At 36.6% G+C, this 22543-nt stretch overlaps 4 protein-coding genes across 6 annotated transcripts; all 4 read left to right on the plus strand.

Moving 5' to 3' along the window:
* The first annotated feature begins 1740 nt into the window (after positions 1 to 1740).
* On the plus strand, positions 1741 to 4682 carry LOC108203001 (glyceraldehyde-3-phosphate dehydrogenase GAPC1, cytosolic). Its single transcript, XM_017371675.2, has 12 exons — positions 1741 to 1866; positions 1963 to 1995; positions 2089 to 2189; positions 2327 to 2442; positions 2720 to 2819; positions 3105 to 3251; positions 3354 to 3414; positions 3534 to 3631; positions 3783 to 3925; positions 4043 to 4126; positions 4219 to 4308; positions 4399 to 4682. The coding sequence occupies exons 1-12, from the start codon at positions 1863 to 1865 to the stop codon at positions 4445 to 4447; spliced, it is 1026 nt and encodes a 341-aa protein (XP_017227164.1). The 5' UTR covers positions 1741 to 1862; the 3' UTR covers positions 4448 to 4682.
* Positions 4683 to 6659: 1977 nt separating this feature from the next.
* Positions 6660 to 9575, plus strand: LOC108202953 (uncharacterized). The gene is made up of 2 exons (XM_017371595.2): positions 6660 to 8194; positions 8309 to 9575. Exons 1-2 carry the CDS (start codon positions 7493 to 7495, stop codon positions 9470 to 9472), a joined length of 1866 nt encoding a protein of 621 aa, XP_017227084.1. The 5' UTR covers positions 6660 to 7492; the 3' UTR covers positions 9473 to 9575.
* Positions 9576 to 9692: 117 nt separating this feature from the next.
* On the plus strand, positions 9693 to 12494 carry LOC108202954 (pentatricopeptide repeat-containing protein At1g33350). 3 transcript variants are annotated; one of them, XM_064084066.1, is made up of 2 exons: positions 9693 to 12060; positions 12140 to 12494. In XM_064084066.1, exon 1 carries the CDS (start codon positions 9864 to 9866, stop codon positions 11421 to 11423), a length of 1560 nt encoding a protein of 519 aa, XP_063940136.1. In that variant the 5' UTR covers positions 9693 to 9863; the 3' UTR covers positions 11424 to 12060; positions 12140 to 12494. The 3 variants fall into 3 exon arrangements, with proteins under 3 accessions (XP_063940136.1, XP_017227086.1, XP_017227085.1); XM_017371597.2 differs by having other exon boundaries at positions 9693 to 11585; positions 11676 to 12494; XM_017371596.2 differs by having other exon boundaries at positions 9693 to 11585; positions 11689 to 12494.
* Positions 12495 to 13449: 955 nt separating this feature from the next.
* On the plus strand, positions 13450 to 21872 carry LOC108200899 (ATP-dependent DNA helicase Q-like 5). Its single transcript, XM_017369169.2, has 19 exons — positions 13450 to 14755; positions 14849 to 14902; positions 15202 to 15314; positions 15407 to 15619; positions 15722 to 15800; positions 16346 to 16399; positions 16499 to 16573; positions 16676 to 16729; positions 16811 to 16855; positions 17075 to 17169; positions 17259 to 17385; positions 17706 to 17804; positions 18088 to 18143; positions 18222 to 18324; positions 19248 to 19376; positions 20348 to 20511; positions 20813 to 20837; positions 20933 to 21048; positions 21179 to 21872. Exons 1-19 carry the CDS (start codon positions 13532 to 13534, stop codon positions 21264 to 21266), a joined length of 2913 nt encoding a protein of 970 aa, XP_017224658.1. The 5' UTR covers positions 13450 to 13531; the 3' UTR covers positions 21267 to 21872.
* The last annotated feature ends 671 nt before the right edge of the window (positions 21873 to 22543 follow it).

The following is a 22543-nucleotide window of genomic DNA, read 5'->3' on the forward strand; positions in this document are numbered from 1 at the left end:
GCCATGAGTGCATCATGTCGGTCCATCCATCAACTTATTATCAACTTATTATCAGAGCCTGTCGCGCTAAGGTGCGGTTTACCTTGGTTCACGTAGTTTGCAGGCTATTGCGTGAGCTCGCGGGTTTACCCAGTGCGCACCCGAAGGGTAGCGGCTGCAGGTTCCTACGTTAAAAAAAAAAGAGTAGTTTATTACTCCATCTGTTTTGAAATATAGGCTGTTTGACTTTTTTGCACGCGTTTCTAACTCCCTTGACCGCATACTAATAATCATTATTTTTGAAATTTTTTTTGAATAAAAATATATGGTTGATATTATTATTCAAAAAAAGAAAATTTCAAAAACAATGATTTTAAGCACGCGGTCAAAAGACTTAAAAATACTTGCAAAAAAGTCAAGCGACCTATATTTCAAAACGGAGGGAGTATTTGACATCCAAGAGGTACTCATATTATCACTATCAGTATTATACAGTTATAGCGATTAAGAAAGAAATTATTGAAATTATTGCAGAGGAGAATAAAATTCTTAAGCATGAATGCATGATGTCAATTGTCATGCCTTTTGTAGCGAGACTTTCGACAGGAGGCATGCACCATTAGATCATCAATTTTAGGATTGTAATTCTAATTTTACATATTACTATATTTGAAATTATGTCGAAACTTAGGATCGGTGTTGTAAAAAATGAAAATCGGACTTGATGAGTTAAGTTATGGATGAAGGATTAATTGAATTGACCGAATAATTCATTAAATAATCAGATATTTAATGAATTTGACGAATAACGAAACAACAACTAATTCATGATTTATCACCTAAGATGAATACTGTACAAATTGTAATATACGGGCTGCGTAGTACTCCCTCCATCCCAAATTAGATGAGCTAGTTGATTTTGGGCACGTAACTTAAGATGAATTGACCGTTTAGTTCCGAAATTTATTTTAAAATTTTTCTTTTGTAAACGAAAATTTCATATTTAAATTTTTATTTGCAAAAATAAATTTTTTAAAATAAATAATGTAGCTATGCGGTCAATGGACTTAAAAATACGTGCCCAAAATCAACGAGCTCATCTAATTTGGGATGGAGGGAGTATTCGGAATAATAACGTTCTAGATACCGTAAAAAAGTCGAACTAGAACTTTGAGGGCTGGACAGCAGTAATCGGACTAGAAAAATAAGGAAGACCAAAATGTTAGAGTTCGTGACAAATTTTGAATCCAACACCCCTCACAAGTCACAACAAGCCAAGGCCTAGGCCCTACATCGTATTGTTTTATATAGAAAAAGTGTTCGAATTGTGCACATACTATTACAGTCTCGAATAAATCGAAATTACAAATTATACCAAGCAATACTGCTATTTTTGAAATCAACCGGCTAAACTAGCTTTACTTTTCGTACACAGTTTGGTAATAAACCCGTTCACTATAAAGTCCCTTGTTTTACTTTTACACACTTCTAGAACCTTCTTTCTTTTTCTCCAATCCTCCCGCACTGTCAAAATATATAAAATTAAATCAAATCATTTTAATATACTATTATCTCATTCATAATACAAGATATTAAAGTAGATCTTATTCAAAAAATATCAAAATAAATACTCTTTAATCTAAACTATTAATACATAATTTTATAAATTACATATTAAATTATATAAATAATTTGGAACAGAAAGAATAATATAATAAATGTTGACCCGTAAGGAAAACCGGCTTTCTTTTTCTCCAAGAAATGTCATACGTTAATCCGCCGCTATAAATACCTCCCCCAACCCTTTTCTCTCTTCACAACTCTCGTTTTCACAACAATCTATACACACATCTATACATACATTTTCTCACTCTTTCTTATCAATGGGTAAATATTTAGTTTCATTTTACATTTTTAGTAGTATTTTTCAACGATGATTAATATTAGTTTAACTAACTGTGTTTGATTTTTGTTTGTGTTCAGCATCTGACAAGAAGATTAAGATCGGAATCAACGGTAACTTATCGTTCTTTCTTATTTTTTTTTTTTTTTCATTTCATGCATTATTTTCGTAGTGTTTTAATTGTTGATTTGGTTGCTTGATTACAGGATTTGGAAGGATCGGACGATTGGTGGCTAGAGTAGCTCTCCAGAGAGACGATGTTGAGCTCGTCGCTGTTAACGATCCTTTCATCACTACTGACTACATGGTACGTAAAGTCGAAACATTAAAAGTTTACAGGTTTTAGACGCGGTGGTAAATTGTTAAAATTATTTGTTATATTATTAAAATTGAAATGTTAAAAAATAGTAGCGTGGGGGCTGATTTGAAGGGGTGTGTTTGCAGACGTATATGTTTAAATACGACAGTGTTCATGGACAATGGAAGCATAATGAGCTTAAGGTTAAGGACGAGAAGACTCTTCTCTTTGGTCAGAAGCCAGTCAAGGTGTTTGGCATCAGGTATGCTTCTGCATTTTTCGATTTTTCGTGTTTCGTTGGATGATTGCTAAGTATTTACAGTTTTGGATCTGTTAATGTTTTCATGTTCTTTTGATGTTTTGCAAATTTGTTATGCATGTAAATATATATTTGAATTTGAGCATCTAGATTTGAGTAAATAATGCTTTCATGTTCTTTTGATGTTTTGCAGTTTCTGTAAATTTTTATTGGATTTGAGCATCTTAATTTGAGTAAATTGGTGAGGTTAAAATTGTTTGTGTTGTGTGATGTTGTTTAGGAACCCAGAGGATATCCCATGGGGTGAAGCTGGAGCTGACTTTGTCGTCGAGTCTACTGGAGTCTTTACTGACAAGGACAAGGCTGCTGCTCACTTGAAGGTCTGTTGCGATCCCTGTTATATTTTTTTTCCGATGTGAATGCCTACTACTTGCATAATGTTTTGGATTTTGTCTCATTATTTGATCTCGATAAAATTTAATCCATGTTAGAAATGAAGCCCTGTTTACTGAATTGAGGGCCAGTTCATGTAGATTAGATATTACTAGCTTCCTAGTTCATGTCAATTCAATATTGCGAATCGGGACATTACTTGTCTTGTGATTATTATTGATCGTAGTTTCAGTTCATGGATTTTAAAAAGTTTGATTTTCCTCTTTTTTTAGGGTGGTGCAAAGAAGGTTGTGATTTCTGCTCCTAGCAAAGATGCACCAATGTTTGTTGTTGGTGTTAATGAGAAGGAATACAAGCATGACCTCGACATTGTCTCCAATGCTAGCTGCACTACCAATTGTCTTGCTCCTTTGGCCAAGGTATTATAACCACCCTGGACCAGTATATATGTCAATTTCCTCCTGCTTTTCTATAAGCATGTTCCTTTAACTTATTTCTCTTTTTTGAACCATAATTTGCAGGTTATTAATGATAGGTTTGGCATTGTTGAGGGTCTTATGACCACTGTCCACTCTATCACCGGTGAGTGGCTTCTTGCATCTCTTAAAATCTTCCTAATGTTTATTATGGTTTGGGTGGATATAGTTTATTTTGTATTTACATTATTTCCCTTACTAATTTATGTTTGTTGTATGAATCAGCCACACAGAAGACTGTGGATGGCCCATCAAGCAAGGACTGGAGAGGTGGAAGAGCCGCTTCTTTCAATATCATTCCTAGCAGCACTGGAGCTGCCAAGGTAATTTTGAACGAATGTCACATGAATCTAATTTAAGATTAATAAAAAAAAAAATTGATTTTGATTTGATGGGCCAGATCTCTAGTACAATGTCTTTGTTACATCTACGCATTTATATCTCACTATGATTTTCATCTTCCGTTTCAAATAGGCTGTTGGAAAGGTTCTCCCAGCACTCAACGGTAAATTGACCGGTATGTCCTTCAGGGTACCCACTGTGGATGTTTCAGTTGTGGACCTTACTGTGAGGCTTGAGAAGAAGGCCACATATGACCAGATTAAAGCTGCCATCAAGTAAGTGTTTCTGAATATCTTTGAGCTCTGTTTTTATGTCTATTGTTTCATGTTATCACTGAGTGATTAGTTCAGTAACAACTGGTTCTAATTTTTACCTATCTTTATTACTATTAGGGAGGAATCTGAGGGAAAGCTCAAGGGCATCTTGGGATTCACCGAGGATGATGTTGTTTCAACAGACTTTGTTGGTGATAGCAGGTGAATAATATTGGTTAATAGAGAGAAGTTAATTTTCAATATATATGTTACATTTATGAAGTTGGCTCAATGTTTGCTTTGAACATTTGCAGATCAAGCATCTTTGATGCTAAAGCAGGGATTGCTTTGAACGATAACTTTGTGAAACTTGTCTCGTGGTACGACAACGAATGGGGTTACAGGTAATGTTCAGACATTTATATTATGTTTCGAAGTGATTTAACTAGACTCTGTTAAGTGTGTTCCAATGACACTGTTATTCTGTTTTGCAGTTCTCGTGTGATTGACTTGATCGTTCACATGGCATCCGTCCAAGCTTAATGCTGTTACATTGATGATATCACAAGCCCCTTTTGGTCTATGGGAGTCTTTGAAGTTTTTAGTATCTTGTTACCAGCATATTTGTATTTGAAATAAAATAGACTTTGTTTATCATATAATTTGGTGAAGCAGAGTTCGTTTCTATTTGGTTTAGTGTGGAGTATATTTTTTCCGGAAAAGAAACAGTCGAACAGTCTGATTATATATGAATTATATTCGAGAGTTTCTATTTAAAGTTTGGATTTTGCTTCAGTTGGTTTTAATTTAACTTTTCATACCACCTTGAAATATGATTTAGAAATCAGATGCTACTCCTGGGCCTCATGTCTGACACTGACAAGTTCTTTACCTCCAGGCTGGTTTAATTTCTCAGGCATGGTTAAATTTATTGTCCATCTCGTGGTAATCTTATGACGAGTAATGTAATTTCCCTGCCTGATATGGACAGGCAGTTCTGGCAGATATGGACATGCTTCCTTGCATCCAGCCTGGCCTCTGCCCCTCACTGTGGTAATTTTGAATTTATTGCTCGACTCCCCTTTTGGCTAAACTTATTCGGTAGAGTTCATTCTTATATACCATGTGCATTCAATAAGATAAATAGTTTATATTCTCTTGGTATATCTTTTCCAAGTAGAGTTCATTCTTGTATAGGTTAATACTCTATTCCATCACTCTACTGGATTAAAACTTTTTGTTGGTCTACCGAGTCAAAAAAGTCTTCATTTAAATAATAAAAGCTAGAAAACATTTCAACCCCGTTAACTATGTATTTGACTTTAACAGGTAATGTTAAAGTTAACGGAGTGGTTTGTTTTTGCATTTGTGTGTTTTTTTTATATAAAAATATAGTGCGTGTATGTTTTTCTCCTTGTTATCTCTCTCCTTCTCCCTCTCTTCTCTCAATCGCCTCGTCCCTCTCCGTCTCTCTATCTCTGCCAGCGTTCTCTCTTCCTTCCTCCCTCATTCCTTCCTTGCATGCAAACCTAAATATATTTATAACATTTGAGATGACCCCTGTCTGTCAACCATGCTTACAGAATTGTCATCTTCACAAATACCCACCACATGAAAAAATCAAATATAAGAATTTTGTGGACATCGATAACTCTTTCAAATACATGATGCTCTGCGGGATCATCACAGTTTGATTCAACCAACAATGGCTCCCAGTAGAATTGGAATACCCCATCATATTGCTAAAATTATATTGCATTAGAAATTAATCTAATAAAATCTGGTCAGTCAGGATATAGTTTACGGAAAGAAGATAAAAAGCTTCACTTACAGAGGTTTTAAAGGTGGCTAAGGAGCCATGCCATTGGACCAATCTTTCGGTGATTAAGCAAAGAAGTGAAGTCCATTGATTCTTATTCAGTGAATCCCCTACAAACGTTATTCTTTTAAGTAAGTTGTCTTGGAATGTTATCTTGTTTTTATCATTGTCAAGATCTCATGCCAACCTCGATGACAATGTCTTCGCATCCAAAATAGGATCAAAATCCAAGTAAATATTGGGATCAGGATTACTGTGTGTTGTGGTTTGTTTGTGTGTTCAATGGAAGAAATGAAGATGAGACTGCAATTAAGCTTAGTTGTAATTATACATGTATACTGAAAGTTGTCCTTTTTTCGGTAGGCCAACTGAAAGTTTTGATCGAAAACAGTGATGAAACAGAGCCTTAACACGTTAAGTTTTAACGGAGACTAACGGAATGACCTTTTTGCAAGTTTTATATAGTGATGAAATAGAGTATTAACCCATTCTTGTAGTGCTGTAATCCGATCCGGGCAGCTCGCGAGCTCGCCCGGCTCGAACTCGTTTTGATGGGCTCGGCTCGGCTCGTTTAGTTAATCGAGCTCGAGTTCGGGCAGAGGTTTTGGCTCGTTTTGTTAAACGAGCTGGCTCGGCTCGACTCGTGAAAATTAACGAGTCGGATTCGGGTAGCATTTTAGGCTCGATTTAGTGTTAAATTAAACGAGCCGGCTCGCCCGACTCGTTAAACTCGGCTCGTTTAACTAAACGAGCCAGCTCGACTCGACTCGTGAAAATAAACGAGTCGAGTTCGGGCAAAGGTTTAGGCTCGTTTTCTTAAACGAGCCGGCTCGGCTCGACTAAATAAAACTCGGCTCGAATTATGTCCGGCTCGAAACTCGGCTCGCCCGGACCGAATAACAGCCCTACATTCTTGTATACCATGTGCATTCAATAAGTTCAGGTTAGTTACATTTTCTACAATCTACGCGTATTGGCAAATTATTTTTCGCTTCATATGATACTTTAAAAGGAATTGATATATCTAATTAATCTAAAAGATCTTGAAATAGTCTTCTTTTCGTTTTTGGCCATTTGTGGTTTAGTTCTTAGTATGTGTTGTCTGTTATCCACACATAACCAGCCAACTGGTGGCCGAAACTGATACTTGGCCTTCATAGTTTGAAATTCTCAGTTATCAAGATTTGCTTTAGGCGTGTTTAGTTTGTCTTAGTATTCAAACGTATGCATCGCAAGTGTTAACAAAGTTCCTAATCTATGAACTTGGCTCGAAAATTGTAGAACACTGGTTTGTTAACCAAATTTAAGAATAATTGCCAGTAAAACAGAAGTGGTCAATTCAATACTCTCCTCTCACTTAGTTATCACTGGACTGGATAACTAGGTTCTAGTATTTTCAGTATTTCTGTTTTGCTAGGCTACAATTTCCCCAATAAAATCTTCCTGACAGGTGGTCCTTGTTATTTTGTTTTATTATCATCTTCAAATGCTTTACTCACCAGAGAAAAGCTGCTTCTTGATTTTATCTATACTGTATCATATACACATACTTCTCTGCTCCTAGGCCCTTCCATTATTAGATGGTATATTTGTGTACATATATTCTGCATGCCCTTTGTTGATACCGCTTGTTTTTTAATCTTTCTTGGTGTTTTCGCTTTGTTTGCTCAGTTAGTTATTTTGTTCGGTTAGGCCTGTTCTGAGTTTTGAGTTTAGGATAAAGGTTGGATCTTGTTTTAAGGTTCTCAACCTTTTTCGTGTTGTTTTCGATGTCTCCAACAAATTTTCCTCTGAGGTGGGAAACTACAGGACATCAGTGGTGGTATGCATCTCCCATTGATTGGGCAGCTGCAAATGGGCATTATGAATTGGTTAGGGAGCTTCTGTATGATGACCCTAACCTCCTCTTTAAACTCACCTCTCTTCGGAGAATTCACCGTCTTGAAACCATGTGGGATGATGAACTGGAGTTTGATGATGTTGCCAAAAATAGGTCCCGGGTTGCTCAGAAACTGCTTCTGGAATGTGAAAACCGGAGAAGTACTTTGATTGGATCTGGATATGGAGGTTGGCTTCTCTACACTGCTGCCTCAGCTGGGGATCTCGATTTTGTTAAAAAAATGTTGGAGAAGGACCCGCTGATCGTATTCGGGGAAGGAGAGTATGGCGTCACTGATATTTTTTATGCTGCAGCCAGGAGTAAGAGTTCTGAGGTTTTCAGGTTACTGATTGAGTTCTCTGGCTTTTGGGGACCTCTCAAGGATGATGGAGGAAAAAAAGAGAGGAAAAAGACGGAGGTTTCTTCTGTTTTCAAGTCTGAGATGACAAACAGGGTAGTTCATGCTGCAGCAAGAGGAGGGAATTTGGAGATTTTAAAGGAATTTCTCAAGGACTGTTCGGATATTCTGGTTTATAGAGATTCTCAGGATTCAACATTGTTGCATACAGCCTCCGGTAGGGGGCAAATCGAGGTGAATTTCTTTGTACACTGGTGCTTTAGCCTTGAAGTAGCATGTTTATAGTAAGTACTTGATTTTTACCTGTGTTTGACATAATTTTGGTTTCTAACTTGTTTCATTTCACAGATAGTCAAGTACTTGATTTCATCGTATGACATCATCAGCTCGAAAGATAAACATGGAAACACAGCTCTGCATGTGGCTGCTTACAGGGGTTACTTGGCTGTGATAGAGGTTTTAATTTCTACGTTTCCATCATCAGCCTCTGCAACAAACAATTATGGAGACACTTTGCTTCATATGGCTGTAGCTAGTTTTCGTACTCCAGGCTTCAGGAGACAGGACAGACAAATAGATTTCATGAAGCAGTTGGTGCATGGAAACATAGTGAATATGCAAAAATTTATTAATGTCCAGAATAATGAAGGAAAAACAGCACTTCACATGGCTATAACCGAGAACATCCACACAGATCTGGTGGAACTTCTGATGAAAATCCCGGAGATCAGTTTCAATGTCCGTGATGCTGGTGGAAGGACTCCGTTAGATCTCATCAGGCAACAACAGCAATTACCATCTTCTGAAACTTTGAGAAAGTACCTGTATTCAGGAAGGATCTCAAAATTTGAAGATTATATGATAAGAAGAATGCTGGTCTCTCACATCAAAATGCATAGTATTAGAGGCAGCCCGGGGAGTTCTTTCAGAGTTGTTGATGCAGAAATAATGCATCTCAGAGATGCTGAGAATGCGGGTGCCACCAAGTGTGGTCATATCGAAGATGCTTCAGATGTTCTGATCACTCGCCATGACTCCATCAAAAATCCAAAGTTATTGGACAGCAAGAGGTTTGGTTCAGTAAATCAAGCTGCAAAACGGCTTAAGGTACTTCTCCAATGGCCAATGAGAAAGAATAAAAACGTCGATGACAGTATAAGCTTGGATGAGGACACTGATTCTTTACAATCATACGACGCTAACAAAGCATTTAAATACAATTCCCAGATCTCTCTCCGACAAAGGTTCTCAAAACAATCATCCCTTCCAAACAATAAGAGAGTTATGGTTCCTTGGCTGGGAGATTTTCCTAATGCATCCACCAAAACTAAGTTCAACCAAGGCCTCGGACAGGGTGTGCTTAAGATGACACCGCAGTTTGATGCTGAATCGCCTTCAAGTCCTTCTTCAGAATCATCCGAGTCCTCTCATAATTCAACTTTCGCGCAGAAGGGAGGTGACATTGTACATGAAACTATCGGACCTTCTTCCTCAAGTGTCTCAGTTTTGTAGACAAAATTCACAAATGAATCCCAACCATGTTCAGTTTTCCTATATCCATATCCTTCTTCACTGCAAAATGATAATTTATGAATCATTCAATCTTACACATTAACCACTTTTTTCACATTATGCAACAATGATCTTGTATTCAAAATTTTCGCTTAATATCTGACTTGTTTCATCAACCACCTTGTAAATGAAATATTTATCATAATTTCTTAACCAATCATATTTACTCAATTTATATATTTATTTTATAATCAAACAAATTCATACACTCGTATTCACGATTCTAAAATTTCCGATTCCACCGATTAATCTGAAGTAAATTTCTTGCAAAGTCCACTATAAATAACGGATAAAAGCGGGAACTTAAACCAAACTCAAACAAACAAAGAACATGTTAGCAGTCCCCACTTTAAACAAACACATCGTCACTCTACTAAACAAATCAAATCATCTCAATCATCTAAAGCAAATCCAAGCCTTTTTAGTAACACTTGGTTACTCACAAACTCAATTCTATGCTTTCAAGCTTGTTCGCTTCTGCAATCTTTCTCTCTTTAACCTCAACTACGCTCGTTCAATTTTCGATAATCTTCGATTTCGCAACATTTATCTTTACACTGCTATGATCACTGCTTACGCTTCGCAGCCTGATCATTATTCGGCTTTGAATTTGTATATTCAAATGTTTCGAAAGGCGAATCCGGGACCAAATGAGTTTATCTTTCCTCATGTTCTTAGGGCTTGTGCTGGGGTTTTGGGGCCGTTTGGGACGGAATCGTTGCATACCCAGATCGCGAAATTGGGGTTTGGTGAATACCCAGTTGTGCAAACAGCTCTGGTGGATTCGTATTCGAGGTTTTGTTCGGATCTTGGGGTTGCAAGGAAGGTGTTTGATGAAATGACTGAGAGGAATGTTGTGTCATGGACAGCTATGGTTTCGGGGTACACTAGAGTTGGGGAAATGGGGAATGCGGTTTTGTTGTTTGAAGAGATGCCTGAGAGGGATAGTCCGTCGTGGAATGCTGTTATTGCGGGGTGTACTCAGAATGGGTTGTTTTCGGAGGCGATTTCTTTGTTTAAGAGAATGGTTGGTAGTAGTAATAGGCCGAATCAGGTCACTGTTGTGTGTACTCTTTCAGCTTGTGGACATAATGGTATGCTTCAACTTGGGAAGTGTATACATGGTTATATATATAGAAATGATCTTGGGTCGGATTGTTATGTTTCGAATGGTTTGGTTGATATGTATGGGAAATGTGGAAGCTTGGTAGAGGCGAAAAGGGTTTTTGATAAGACTTCTAAGAAGAACTTGACGTCGTGGAATTCTATGATAAATTGTTTAGCCTTGCATGGTCAAAGTGATTGCGCTGTTAGTATTTTTGAGGAGATGTTGGGTCACAGAGATAATGTACTGCCAGATTCTGTTACTTTTGTTGGTTTGTTAAATGCTTGTACCCATGGTGGATTGGTTGAACAAGGGCGCAAGTATTTCAGCATGATGATTAATGATTATGGTTTAGAGCCTCATATTGAGCACTATGGTTGCTTAATTGACCTCTTAGGCCGAGCAGGTCAATTTGAAGAGGCCAAGGAAGTTATAAGGGAAATGAAGATTCCCCCTGATGAAGTTGTCTGGGGTTCTTTGCTTAACGGCTGTAAGATTCACGGCCAAATGGACATGGCTGAATATGCAGTAAAGAAATTGATTGAGATTGATCCAAATAATGGCGGTTATGGAATAATGTTGGCAAATATATATAGTGAGTCGGGGAGTTGGAATGAGGTTAGAAAAGTGAGGAAGATGCTGAAGGAACAAAATGCACACAAAACTCCTGGTTGCAGCTGGATTGAGATTGATAATCAAGTCCATCAATTTTATTCTGTGGATAAAACACATCCAAGAACTGAGGATATATATTTGACCTTGGAATGCCTTGGTAATCGTTTTTAGTTTATAGCTGTTGTCTTCAATAACCTTCAGAAATATCTGTCTGTAAAATCGCTCTGAGCCTTTTTTCAGCCATATGCTCATGGTATGTACCTATTTAGTACTGATGCAGTGAGGAAAGAATCAAGTAATTCATGTTCAACCAAATAGAGCCTCTCCATTAAGGTGAGCCCCTCTTATTGTGTTTCACGTACATTGAGCTGTGAATCCCAAAATCCTAAATAATATTTCCCATTTTAGTAATTGAAATTCCAGTTCAAATTTTCAGAGTTCATGCACACCTCAAATGGAGCCTTGTTCAAAGATCATAAATATTTCCTCAAAACAAATTTATAGGCAGAGTTTTATTCAGAGGAAAAGAGAAAGCCTTCCACAAAGCCGACTTCAGAGAATACAAATACACGCCTTTTACAGTCACAGGTTGAACCATATTAACAACACAATCCTACTCAATTCTTAAAAGCATATATGACGCTGTCTTTAGACAAAAAGGTGGGAGCCAGGTTCGATTTTCCTAGCTTCTCGGCAATGGAATTATAGTCTTATATCAGAACTGTGGATCTTATTTTGACAATATGTTATATATGAAGATGAAGGGTACAAGTGATGAGTTTCTAGTGGTCTGATTGTGTTGCACCAGGTTGATCCATACTTGATACTCCTTTTAACGAGGACTCATTTGCACACAAGTTAATAGATGATGTGTTCCCACTTCCCAGGTGTTTATGATGGACTTGTTGCATTTGATCACGATGGAGAAGAGGTTTACCGTTTTGACGATCTGGAAAGTGAGGTCTTTGTGGAATTGATACTGAAGATAGATATTCGACTGGATCCAGAAATTCTGGGAATAGCAACGGGTCAGATCGGGTCGGGTTTCTTGAGATCCAGACCCGATCCATTATATTTCGAGTTTCTTGGGATCCAGACCCGATCCATTATATTTCTGAAATTCTCCTTTAATTTTTAAGAGAATTTTAGTATTTAACTCTAAAATTTTGCCATCTAATTCGAGCTTGTTTTAAAAAATATGTATGATATGGAGTAAAGGGAAGTTAAATCTTTCCATGTCTATTGTTATCTAGAAAGGTACCTGGTCCACAACCATCGATGGCTGTGAACTGGTTAACTAGCCTATGGTTTTTTGGCCGTTGGATGAAAATCCAGCGTCCACGATTATATTTAGTATGTCCAGCGCTTTTTGGTTAACTAGCCTATGGTTTTTTGGCCGTTGGATGAAAATCTAGCGTCCACGATTATATTTAGTATGTCCAGCGCTTAAAAAGCGCTAGATGGGGTTTTTAACCCCGTCCAGCAGTTATAAAGCGCTTGACAGATTTCGTCCAGCGCTTAAAAGCCCTGGATGTAGGTTATAATCTGACGGCCAAAAAACGATGGGCCAGTTAACCAGTCCACATCAACGAGGACTCATCTAGAAATCAGTTGTTTTTCCATTTGTAATCTTTGCATTGTGTCGGTTATAGTAGGCTCCTTAAATTAAAATTTCCATGATTAGTTGTTTATTCTATTAGTATGTGTTATCTTGAAAACAACAATAGGATTTAGAATGATTAATTTACTAGCTAGCCTTGTCAAGCTTTTGTATTCCTCATGTTCACTTCCCTGCAGATACACCTCCAAAGCCTTTACTAAATAGAAAAATGGCCAAAACATAATCTATTTGGGCTATGTTTTGAATCGCTAACAAAAGAGAAAATGTTTACAATCAAAATTCATAATACCATGTCTAAAGACAATGCATCTGCTGCATGTTTAACTACAAAAATTGTTTTTTCTAAAAAAAAGAGGGGGAGCTCTCATAAAAAAAAAAAACAAACTGTTTTTTCATGAAAGAATATTAAACATAAAATAGTAATAATGGAATATTACAATAATATAAATTTTGTTTATTTTCTTTTAACTTCAGTCTCAATGGATAAGTAACTAATATGAAAAAGTAATAATTTTTCGACATAAAAAAATAATATAGAATATATATAACATAACCTAATATATTGATAAATAAATAATTTTTCCCATTCCATTCTAAAATATAAAACAAAAAGGCGGGAAACAAGAAACACATCACACCTCTCAATTTCTGTTCCGCCATGGATTCCGACTCCGATTCCGGCGGCTCTTACATCTCCGCAACCCCACCACGTCACTCCTCTCCCCCACCACCACCTCCACACCACTCTCCTCCTTCGCGAAAACCACAGCATCCTTCCCCACCATCTCCAAGATCAAACACTCTATTCTCAACAAAATGCAAACCCAAATCCAAAACGAAGATTCCGAACACTTCTAGACCAATTTTAAGGCCTAAACCCAAGAAGCACTCTTTTAAGCCTGACCCAATTGCAGTTCAGCCCGACCCATTTCCCGAACCGGTTCCCTCAGTTAGGCCTGTTAGTCTCCAAGATTTGCCTTTTAGGCTCATTAACCCTTGTGGATTTGATCAATGTGAGAGTGAAACAAGGCCAGCTAAATGTTTGGCTGTGTTGAAATTTGGGTCTTTTTCGAAAAAGAATGTGGCTTGTTTGAATTTCGAAGCTACTGAAGAGGAAAAAAATAAAGATTTTGGTTCTGCTCCTTCGGGTTCGGAAAAGGCTAAGTCTAGTCTTGAATCTGGTGAAAATGGTAAAGATGGTTGTTTTGGTGGTTCGGGGTCGAAAATTGAGGTGGAAGCTGGAAAAGCAGCTGGTTGTGCTGAAAATGTGGTTAGGCCAGTGAAGAAGCATCCTAATTTGATTAGTAGTGGTGATTTTGTGCAGCCAGTTAAGAAAGCAAAGTGTTCTAATGAAGGTAATTTTGTGAGGCTTAATATTAATGGCTATGGACGGAGCAAGTTTAGTTACAAGAGTAAAAATAGGAACTTTAAGTCTTCGAGAAGGAGGAATAAGAATTGGAATGTTAGAGGTAATGATAGTAAGGAGGAGGGGGAGTTTGTTGAAGAGGAAGGGTTGGTTTTTGAGAAGAAAGGTGAGAAAGGGAGTGAAAAGATAAGGGGGGAGTTTGAAATGTTGGTTGAAGAGGCAGTGTTAAATGTTAGAAATGAGGTGTCAGATGAGAATTTAGTGAAGCTATTGAAGCTTACTCATGGGTTTGATGAGTTTAGGGATGGCCAGTTGGAGGCAATTAAAATGGTGCTAGATGGGAAATCAACTATGTTGGTTTTGCCAACAGGTGCAGGGAAATCTTTGTGCTATCAGTTGGCTTCAATGGTTTTGCCGGGGATTACACTTGTTGTTAGTCCTTTGGTTGCTCTGATGATTGATCAACTCAAACAGCTACCACCTGTCATTCCTGGTGGTCTTATATCTAGCAGTCAGGTATGCCTTTCTCCTCTCCGGTATATGTACACATGTTAGTGTTTAAATAACAAGCTCGTTGTTGACTTAGGGCTTTCCCTTATTGTGTTTTAGACACGTGAAGAGACCGAGGAAACATTGAGGCTGCTACAAGAGGGTGCGTTGAAGGTACATTTCATATGTTCCACTCGCCAGTAATATAGTTAGTCCTATTTTTCCCTGCAAAGGTTACATTCCTTGTATTAATGTGTACAAACGTGAATCCTTCTGAAGATTATCGTACATTTTTCTGTACAGTTCAACTCATATATGTATAATATATCCTGTTTCTTCTTTTTTAAGAGTTCCATTCTACACATTCATGCACAGCTCGTGAATTTTTAAAATATTATGTACAATATATTCTGTTTCTTCTTTTAAAATTTTTCTGTACAGTTCAACTTAATTAGTTGATACTTTTGGATCAGGTCCTTTTTGTTTCGCCAGAGAGATTTTTGAGTAATGAATTCATATCTATTTTTTCTGCTGGCACACTTGTCTCACTTGCGGTGATTGATGAAGCCCACTGTATCTCGGAATGGTAAGTCATATCTGGACCATGTTAACCGAAATCTTAAATCTGACGTAGATATGTTACAGCATAAATAATGGGCGCTCAAATTATCGTGGCAGGTCCCATAACTTCCGGCCATCTTATATGAGGCTTAGGGCATCCTTATTGTGTGACTGTCTTAATGTCAAGAGCATTCTTGCAATGACTGCAACTGCGACAAAAAAAACACTGCTTGATGTAATGAATGCGTTGGATATTCCTCCTGCAAATCTCATCCAAGCAGCACAATTGAGGGATAACTTTAAGTTATCAGTATCTATAAGTGAAAACAGGCAAGTGCCTCCATTTTAGTTATTAGCCAGCTTCCCTGTTATATATACTGATTTTTTTAACGCAGATGTCAATTATATGTTTAAACAATTTGATCATAGCAGGATGAAACATCTGATGACACTGATCAGGTCCTCTCCCTATAAGGAAATAACAAGCATCATTGTATACTGCAAGTATAAGGTTTGCATTTTTTTTTTCCCCTTTTCTTGTCATGCCTGTAAATTTATCCCTCAGGTTAGTAGTTAACTCACAGTGATGCCATATATTAATACGATTATTACTTTGGTCGTTATTTCTTGTCGAATTTAAGTAATTTAAATCTAAAACATGTTTATAGTGATCGGCATTTAATCTTTGCAATATATAGAACAAAGAAATTGGAGTGAAAGGACAAATGCATTTGGAATTTTAACTTCGAGAGGAGATGGAAATTAGCACTCAATATTGAGGGCTAGAAGAATAAGAAGTGCAAGTAAATTTTAATAAATATATGATTTCTATACATGCTATTCACATATTATATCTGGATTTTTCATTTAGAGTTAGAGATTTACTTGGATCTTAGAGCTCTGAGACTTTGTAAAAACTAGCATCTGTGTTTCAAGAAAGTCATTGCTTTAACTACATGAGTGATGAGTGTTGCATGATATATGCCGTTTATAATGTGTTAGTATCTGTTCAGGGTTAGGTTGACTGACATCTTACTCTTTGGTATTCATCTGTAGTATGAAACTGACACAATTAGCAAATTTCTAGCTGATGGCAATATCAAGGCTAAGGTTAGTGTTTAATGTACAATACTTTGCTCCGGATATTTACTATTATACCATGAAACAATACATAATATGGTTTAATACTGATGTCAAATTTACATCTAGAGTTATCACAGTGGTCTAACTGCAAAAGAGCGAAGCCGCACACAGGAATTGTTTTGCTCCAACAAGATAAGAGTGGTATGTAGATACAATTCTTGACGTCAAACGTATATATTGCTTCTTTATTCCTTCATCTTCCTATCCATTCTTTTCTTATTTTGTACCGCTCCTTTCTCGAAGGTTGTTGCGACTGTGGCATTTGGTATGGGGCTTGACAAGAGTGATGTTGGAGCTGTAAGAGCTGATAAGTTATTAACTTATTGTGATATTCTGTTGGTGAATATTTTTCTCTAAACCTAAATAATTGTCCTCCAGGTAATTCACTACAGCCTGCCTGAAAGCTTGGAAGAGTATGTCCAGGTTGTTTATCATTTTCAAAACTGCAAACACACACACTCTCTCTCTCCCCTCCCTCTCCCCTCCTCTCCCTCCTCTCCCTCTCTCCCTCATCTCCCTCCCTCCCTCCCTCCCTCCCTCCCTCTCCCTCTCCCTCTCGCTCCCCCCCCCCCCCCCCCCCCCCCCCTCCCCTCCCCCCACCCAATAGCATCAACCTGATCAAGTTTATGATTCATTTTTTAGGAGATCGGTCGTGCTGGACGGGATGGGAGATTGTCTTTCTGTCATCTTCTTTTTGATGATACCACATATTATAAGCTTCGGAGTCTTATGTACAGGTAGCTAACTTATTGCCAATGAGTCATTGTATTTCAGTTCATGTGTGTTATGGTTATCAGTCTTGGTAATTCTATTGTGTAATTTGCAGTGATGGTCTAGACGAATATGCTGTAAATAAGTTCCTTCGTCAAGTTTTCAGCAGCGATGAATTTGCTGGAAAAGTTTGTTCATTGCCCAAAGAATCATTATCTCGTAAATTTGACATGAAAGAAGAGGTGCATTCCACAATTTCCTATTTAGTTTTCATGTGTGATTAAGAGAGCAAAGATATTTGGAATCTGTATCTGTCTCGATTCACATTAATACATTCTCATTTACTTTCAAAATTTACTTTGATTAGCATTCAGCATGTCATTGAATAAGTTGTAGCTTTATCATGGGACATAATCATTTGGCATAAGTCTATTATTATGCCTCTATTCTGCATAGAACGTTGTCAGTAGACTGTCTGGTATAATGATAATTTATATTTTAATCAGCACAGTTATTTTAGTAACTATCTGCAAATGTTGATTTTTCAACCTGATTGGCACAGGTGATGCTTACAATTTTAACACGCTTGGAGTTGGGTGAAGTCCGCTACTTGCATTTACTTCCAGAAATGAATATAACTTGCTGCTTGAATTTCTATAAGGTGTGTTTCAAAGAGTCTGTTCTATAGTCTTGTTGTCCATAATTTTGACTTCTGCTTTTCTTTGGTCATTGTCCTGGTGATTTTCCCAATATATATGATTGTGTTCTACAGTAATTTATTCACTCTTGATGAAAAATAAGCTACAACATTATAAATCGAAAATTTTGAATAGTAGGAGTATATATTTTAAATCTAAAACCATCATATCTCATCTATGACATTTATGATTTGTAATAGTCATTACTTCTAATCATGTAAGTTGTAATAATTTGCACAACTGCAGACTCCACCCGCAGTACTGGCTTCAAAGGATGTTTTTGTTGCTGCGATTATGAAGAAGTGAGTATACCCTTTGGATTGATTATTTATATTACTGTATGGGCGGTTACTTAAAAACACAGGGTAATATATTTTCAGGTCAGTAACAAAGGATGGCCACTATGTGTTTGACATACCTACTGTAGCAAGCAGCATGCATGTTCAAGTTATGGACCTCACAAATCAGCTGCAGTATCTTAAGGTTTTGATATTGACTGACAAATCTAAATTTGTAAATCATCTCAAAATTATGAGAGTTAATGAATAGTGACATGTTAAGGTTAGTCATTTAATGTCTTCTCAGGCATAAACTCATGGTGACCCTCACCCAAACCATATTGTTGGTGAGAACTACAACTAATTAGGCTGAATATATTCATCGGAAAAATAGATCTATATTGTGTGTGGTTTATTAATAAGTGTCTTTAGATGAATATTCATATGATTGAGAATTAGTATGGAACTTCTGCAGAGTAAGACCATAATATAAGATTAGAGCATGCAAAGCTCAACTTAGCTAATCGTTAGTTCCATTTATGAGGTGTTAGTTACATAAATTCTTTGCCACTAACCATGTTACGATTCACAACCCTATTAGTGGCATGTACCCCTTGTCCTTGACTCACTTCTACATATCACTTTACTGATTAGGCCATGTGGTCAAAGATTATTAAGCACCCAAAAGTACTTGTTTGAGTTGTCTACTCCTTACAGTTTACTTCTGCTCTTACTATATGCTGATTCCATGGAATGATGAGTGTTGACTTCTATTATACAGACCAGTCTTTTATATATTAAGATTACAGACTTATAATCAAGAAAAGTATTGGTAACTAGTTATTTTGGTTGGAAGTCGCAGGGTCTTTGAATTTTGTATGTACCTTATGCATATATATTATGCAGTATATTCGTTAATACTTTTTCACTATGAAATATTGTGACTGCCGATAAGTTCAAGTAAGCAATAGATCATAGTACTCCATAGCCAATAATTATATTATGTCATAATCTTCTGATTTACTTCTATACCATTTCACGCTACACTACAATAGTTTTCAATTTCTTTACTTTCACAAGTAAATTTAGTTTTATCTGATTACATGTTTTACTTTCAACTTATTCTAGTTGAAGGGAGAAGTTACATATGAATTGAAGGATCCAGCATATTGCTACACAATATTGAATTCCCCAAAGGATATATGCTCACTTACAGAAGATCTTACAAAGTGGTTGCTGGAGGTTGAGAGTTGCAAGGTGATTGATTAATTTTAGCTAGTTAGTGTTATCAGTCATCCTTCGATGTTGATTAAATTATTAGCTATGTACTCTTTTTTAGTCGTTTTTCGAAAAACCCGGGTTAGGGTCTACCTGCAGAGTGTTAAGAAAAGGTTGAAAACACGGGAACCTATCTCCACAGAGAATGGGAAAGCCACATCAATCCTTAGATCATTTAAACATTCATCAATCTGTAATCTTCAAAAATATCAAGTAATGTAGAATAATTAAATCTCCTAATATAGCAGCAAAACCATATCAAGGATAATAACAATCATTTGGATTCCTAATACATAACTATTACCATAAACTAAATTCTTTATAGATAATTATTACCCTGTATCTCAGTCCTAGAATCTCGTAGTATATAGTACCAATACACTTATGTCTAGATAATAGTACAGAATAATCAACTGTATTAAATATTTCCTGCTCCACATCCTGCATTACCTTGTTACATGTTCATGTTAAGCTTTTATGCATTGCTCATATAGACTTTTATGCATTGCCCATATAGAGTGCATCTACTTTATGACTATTTCATGGTGCAGTTTGGACTTAAAATGAAACTCAAGGTTCTTGAGAACAGAGATGTGTACACTATTCTACTATGATAGGGTTGTCTTGATTTGCTTCAGATATTATCATTAGCATTTTTCAGATAATTAAAATTATTGAATTAATTAAGTGTTAAAGCCACATAGGCTGATCTGCTAGCGATTATATCTAAGCCTAATTATTAACTTGGATATAGTCGTTAGCATTGTTTAGAATATTAGAATTATTGAGCCTAATTAAATCCACATAGGCTGATTTCTAATGGATCTTTTCAACAATTCCGAGCCTTTTCAACAGTTCTCAATCTTCATGAATACTATCAGTGAATTCTTATTTGCAGGCTGTTGTTCTATCATTTTCTCTTTCACTAATATGCGATCACTTTTCTGCAGGTAAAGAAGCTAGATGCAATGTACAATGCTGCAGTCTTTGCAGTGAAAGAGTGTGATAAAATGCTTGGCTGCAATGATTGCACACCATTCTTGCAAAAGAAGATTTTGGAATACTTCACGGCAGATGATGGCAATGAAATCCCTAATAAGATGGGCCAAAGCAGGTGCGTATTGACACACTTGTAAACTAAAAAGAAACTAGGATCCTTTTTCATACTAGCTAAGATGAGCATCATTAAAATTAGCATGCAAAGGGCAATCCTCGATCTTTATCAATAAAATTTAATTGTACAAGAACTGGAGTCCAGACTAGCATTTTGGTCAGAAATATCAACCAAATTATACATGAATCTCTCAAACACAATAAGCTACATATGCTTATAGCCTTATACTAGACAAATATCAGATTTGTTCACTTATTTTATTTCCTTATTTCATTTTATTTTCAATGGTTTGTTTTTGCAGCCCCTTTTTGCGATCAGATATAAAGGTATGGCTTTATAGATCACTAGTTCTTGCTGTTGCATGGAGTGGGTTTAGTTCAGCCAAAACAGTTTTATATTTTTCTTTTGTGTGGTGTGATAGGTTTTTCTGCAGAGTAACAACCATGCCAAGTTTACCCCTAGAGCTATTGCAAGGATAATGCATGGGATAGCCAGTCCAGCCTTCCCTTCTGCGATTTGGTCCAGAACTCATTTCTGGTATATCTGAATATCAAAATTTGTATCAGTGCCTGTTTTAAATTATGAAAAAACATTTGATTATTTGATAAGTGTCAAACTCTTAGATTTAGTTTAAAGCTCACTCGGTGATGCTAATTCTCTGTTGCAGGGGAAGGTATACGCAGATAGAGTTCAAGGCGGTTATGGACGCAGCCAAGGCAGAGCTTCTAAATATTGTTGGGAAGGACGTAATTTAATGGATAACTACACGGAAAGATGTCTTAGGGGTAAACTAGTTTCAACAGAAGGTTAATGTCGACGAATGGTTTATTTTACCAGTCATTAACTTTAAAACTGCTCAGATAACTAAAGTTGTGAGTTTGCAAGAAGAAATCATTTGATTCTGAGAAGGGACAGAGAAGGTTTTGAGTAAATATACGCTTCAGAGCTACTATTCTAACTTGGTTTCTAGAGAAGTCTGGGTATACTTCACACAGGGTAACTGGAAAAAACAACATTAGATTATGCTATGCTGCCTGAGAAGGGTTGGATGGTGCTAGCACACTGGGGCAGCTCAAAGGAAACAGAATGTCGTCCATTTCTTAAATTAATTAATAACAGTGGTGTAGATGCTGTTATTGAATCTGTAGACTGTACAATGTATATAGCTTTATTCTCAATTTTTTTATTACAAAAACAAAATAAAATTCAGGTTTATACAAAAGAAATTTGCAAAGCTAATGGAGTAGCAGTAGCTGCTGCTGTAGATAAGCCAAGGTGATGAATATTAAATTTGTATGAACAGAAATTTAACATGGCTTTTGTCACCATTCTACAATGCACATGGTGAAGCAACTTCAAGATTTGGCTTATACCCAACTTTATTAATTTTAGATAATTTTTAATTTCTTTTTTATTCAAGAAAGATGCCTAATTTCATTGAATATATATGGGTGTAATATTAATTACGCCTACCCAGTGGATAGTGATTGTAGTCTGGACCCAATACTATAGACCATTTATTTATTTAGTCAATGTGACAGTAAAATAATTTATTAACCATAAAAAACACAGTGCTGCAGATGCCCATGCCATGTGAAATAGATAAAAGAATGCTCAGAGCAATAATAATACAATTATATTACTTACAATCAAATGGCCCAATGTCAGTTACCGTTAAAAGTACCATGGTAGTATTTCACAGAGTTTACTTTCAGGTCGGTTTATCTCACAGATGATTGTTACAACATATTATAATGTGGATACGCGCTTAATAAACGCGTATCTTTTCACTACTTTCAATGTTAATGTGAAAAAATAAGTACAGTACTGAAGTTATGTGGGTGTCTCCGGAACCATTGTTAAATTGGGTTGAGTGAAGATGAGTGGTAGCCCACTGCTTAAATTGAAGTAGATTCCATCAAATTCAATGCAAGCTAAATTATTTATTGTTTTTAATTGTTACCCACTTCCTTAAATTTTACTGTTGTTTTCATTTGCAGTTGCTTTTAACCATGCATTTTTCAGCATTTTG

Source organism: Daucus carota, chromosome 9 (genome assembly GCF_001625215.2).
Source record: "Daucus carota subsp. sativus chromosome 9, DH1 v3.0, whole genome shotgun sequence".
NCBI classification, from domain to species: Eukaryota; Viridiplantae; Streptophyta; class Magnoliopsida; order Apiales; family Apiaceae; genus Daucus; species Daucus carota.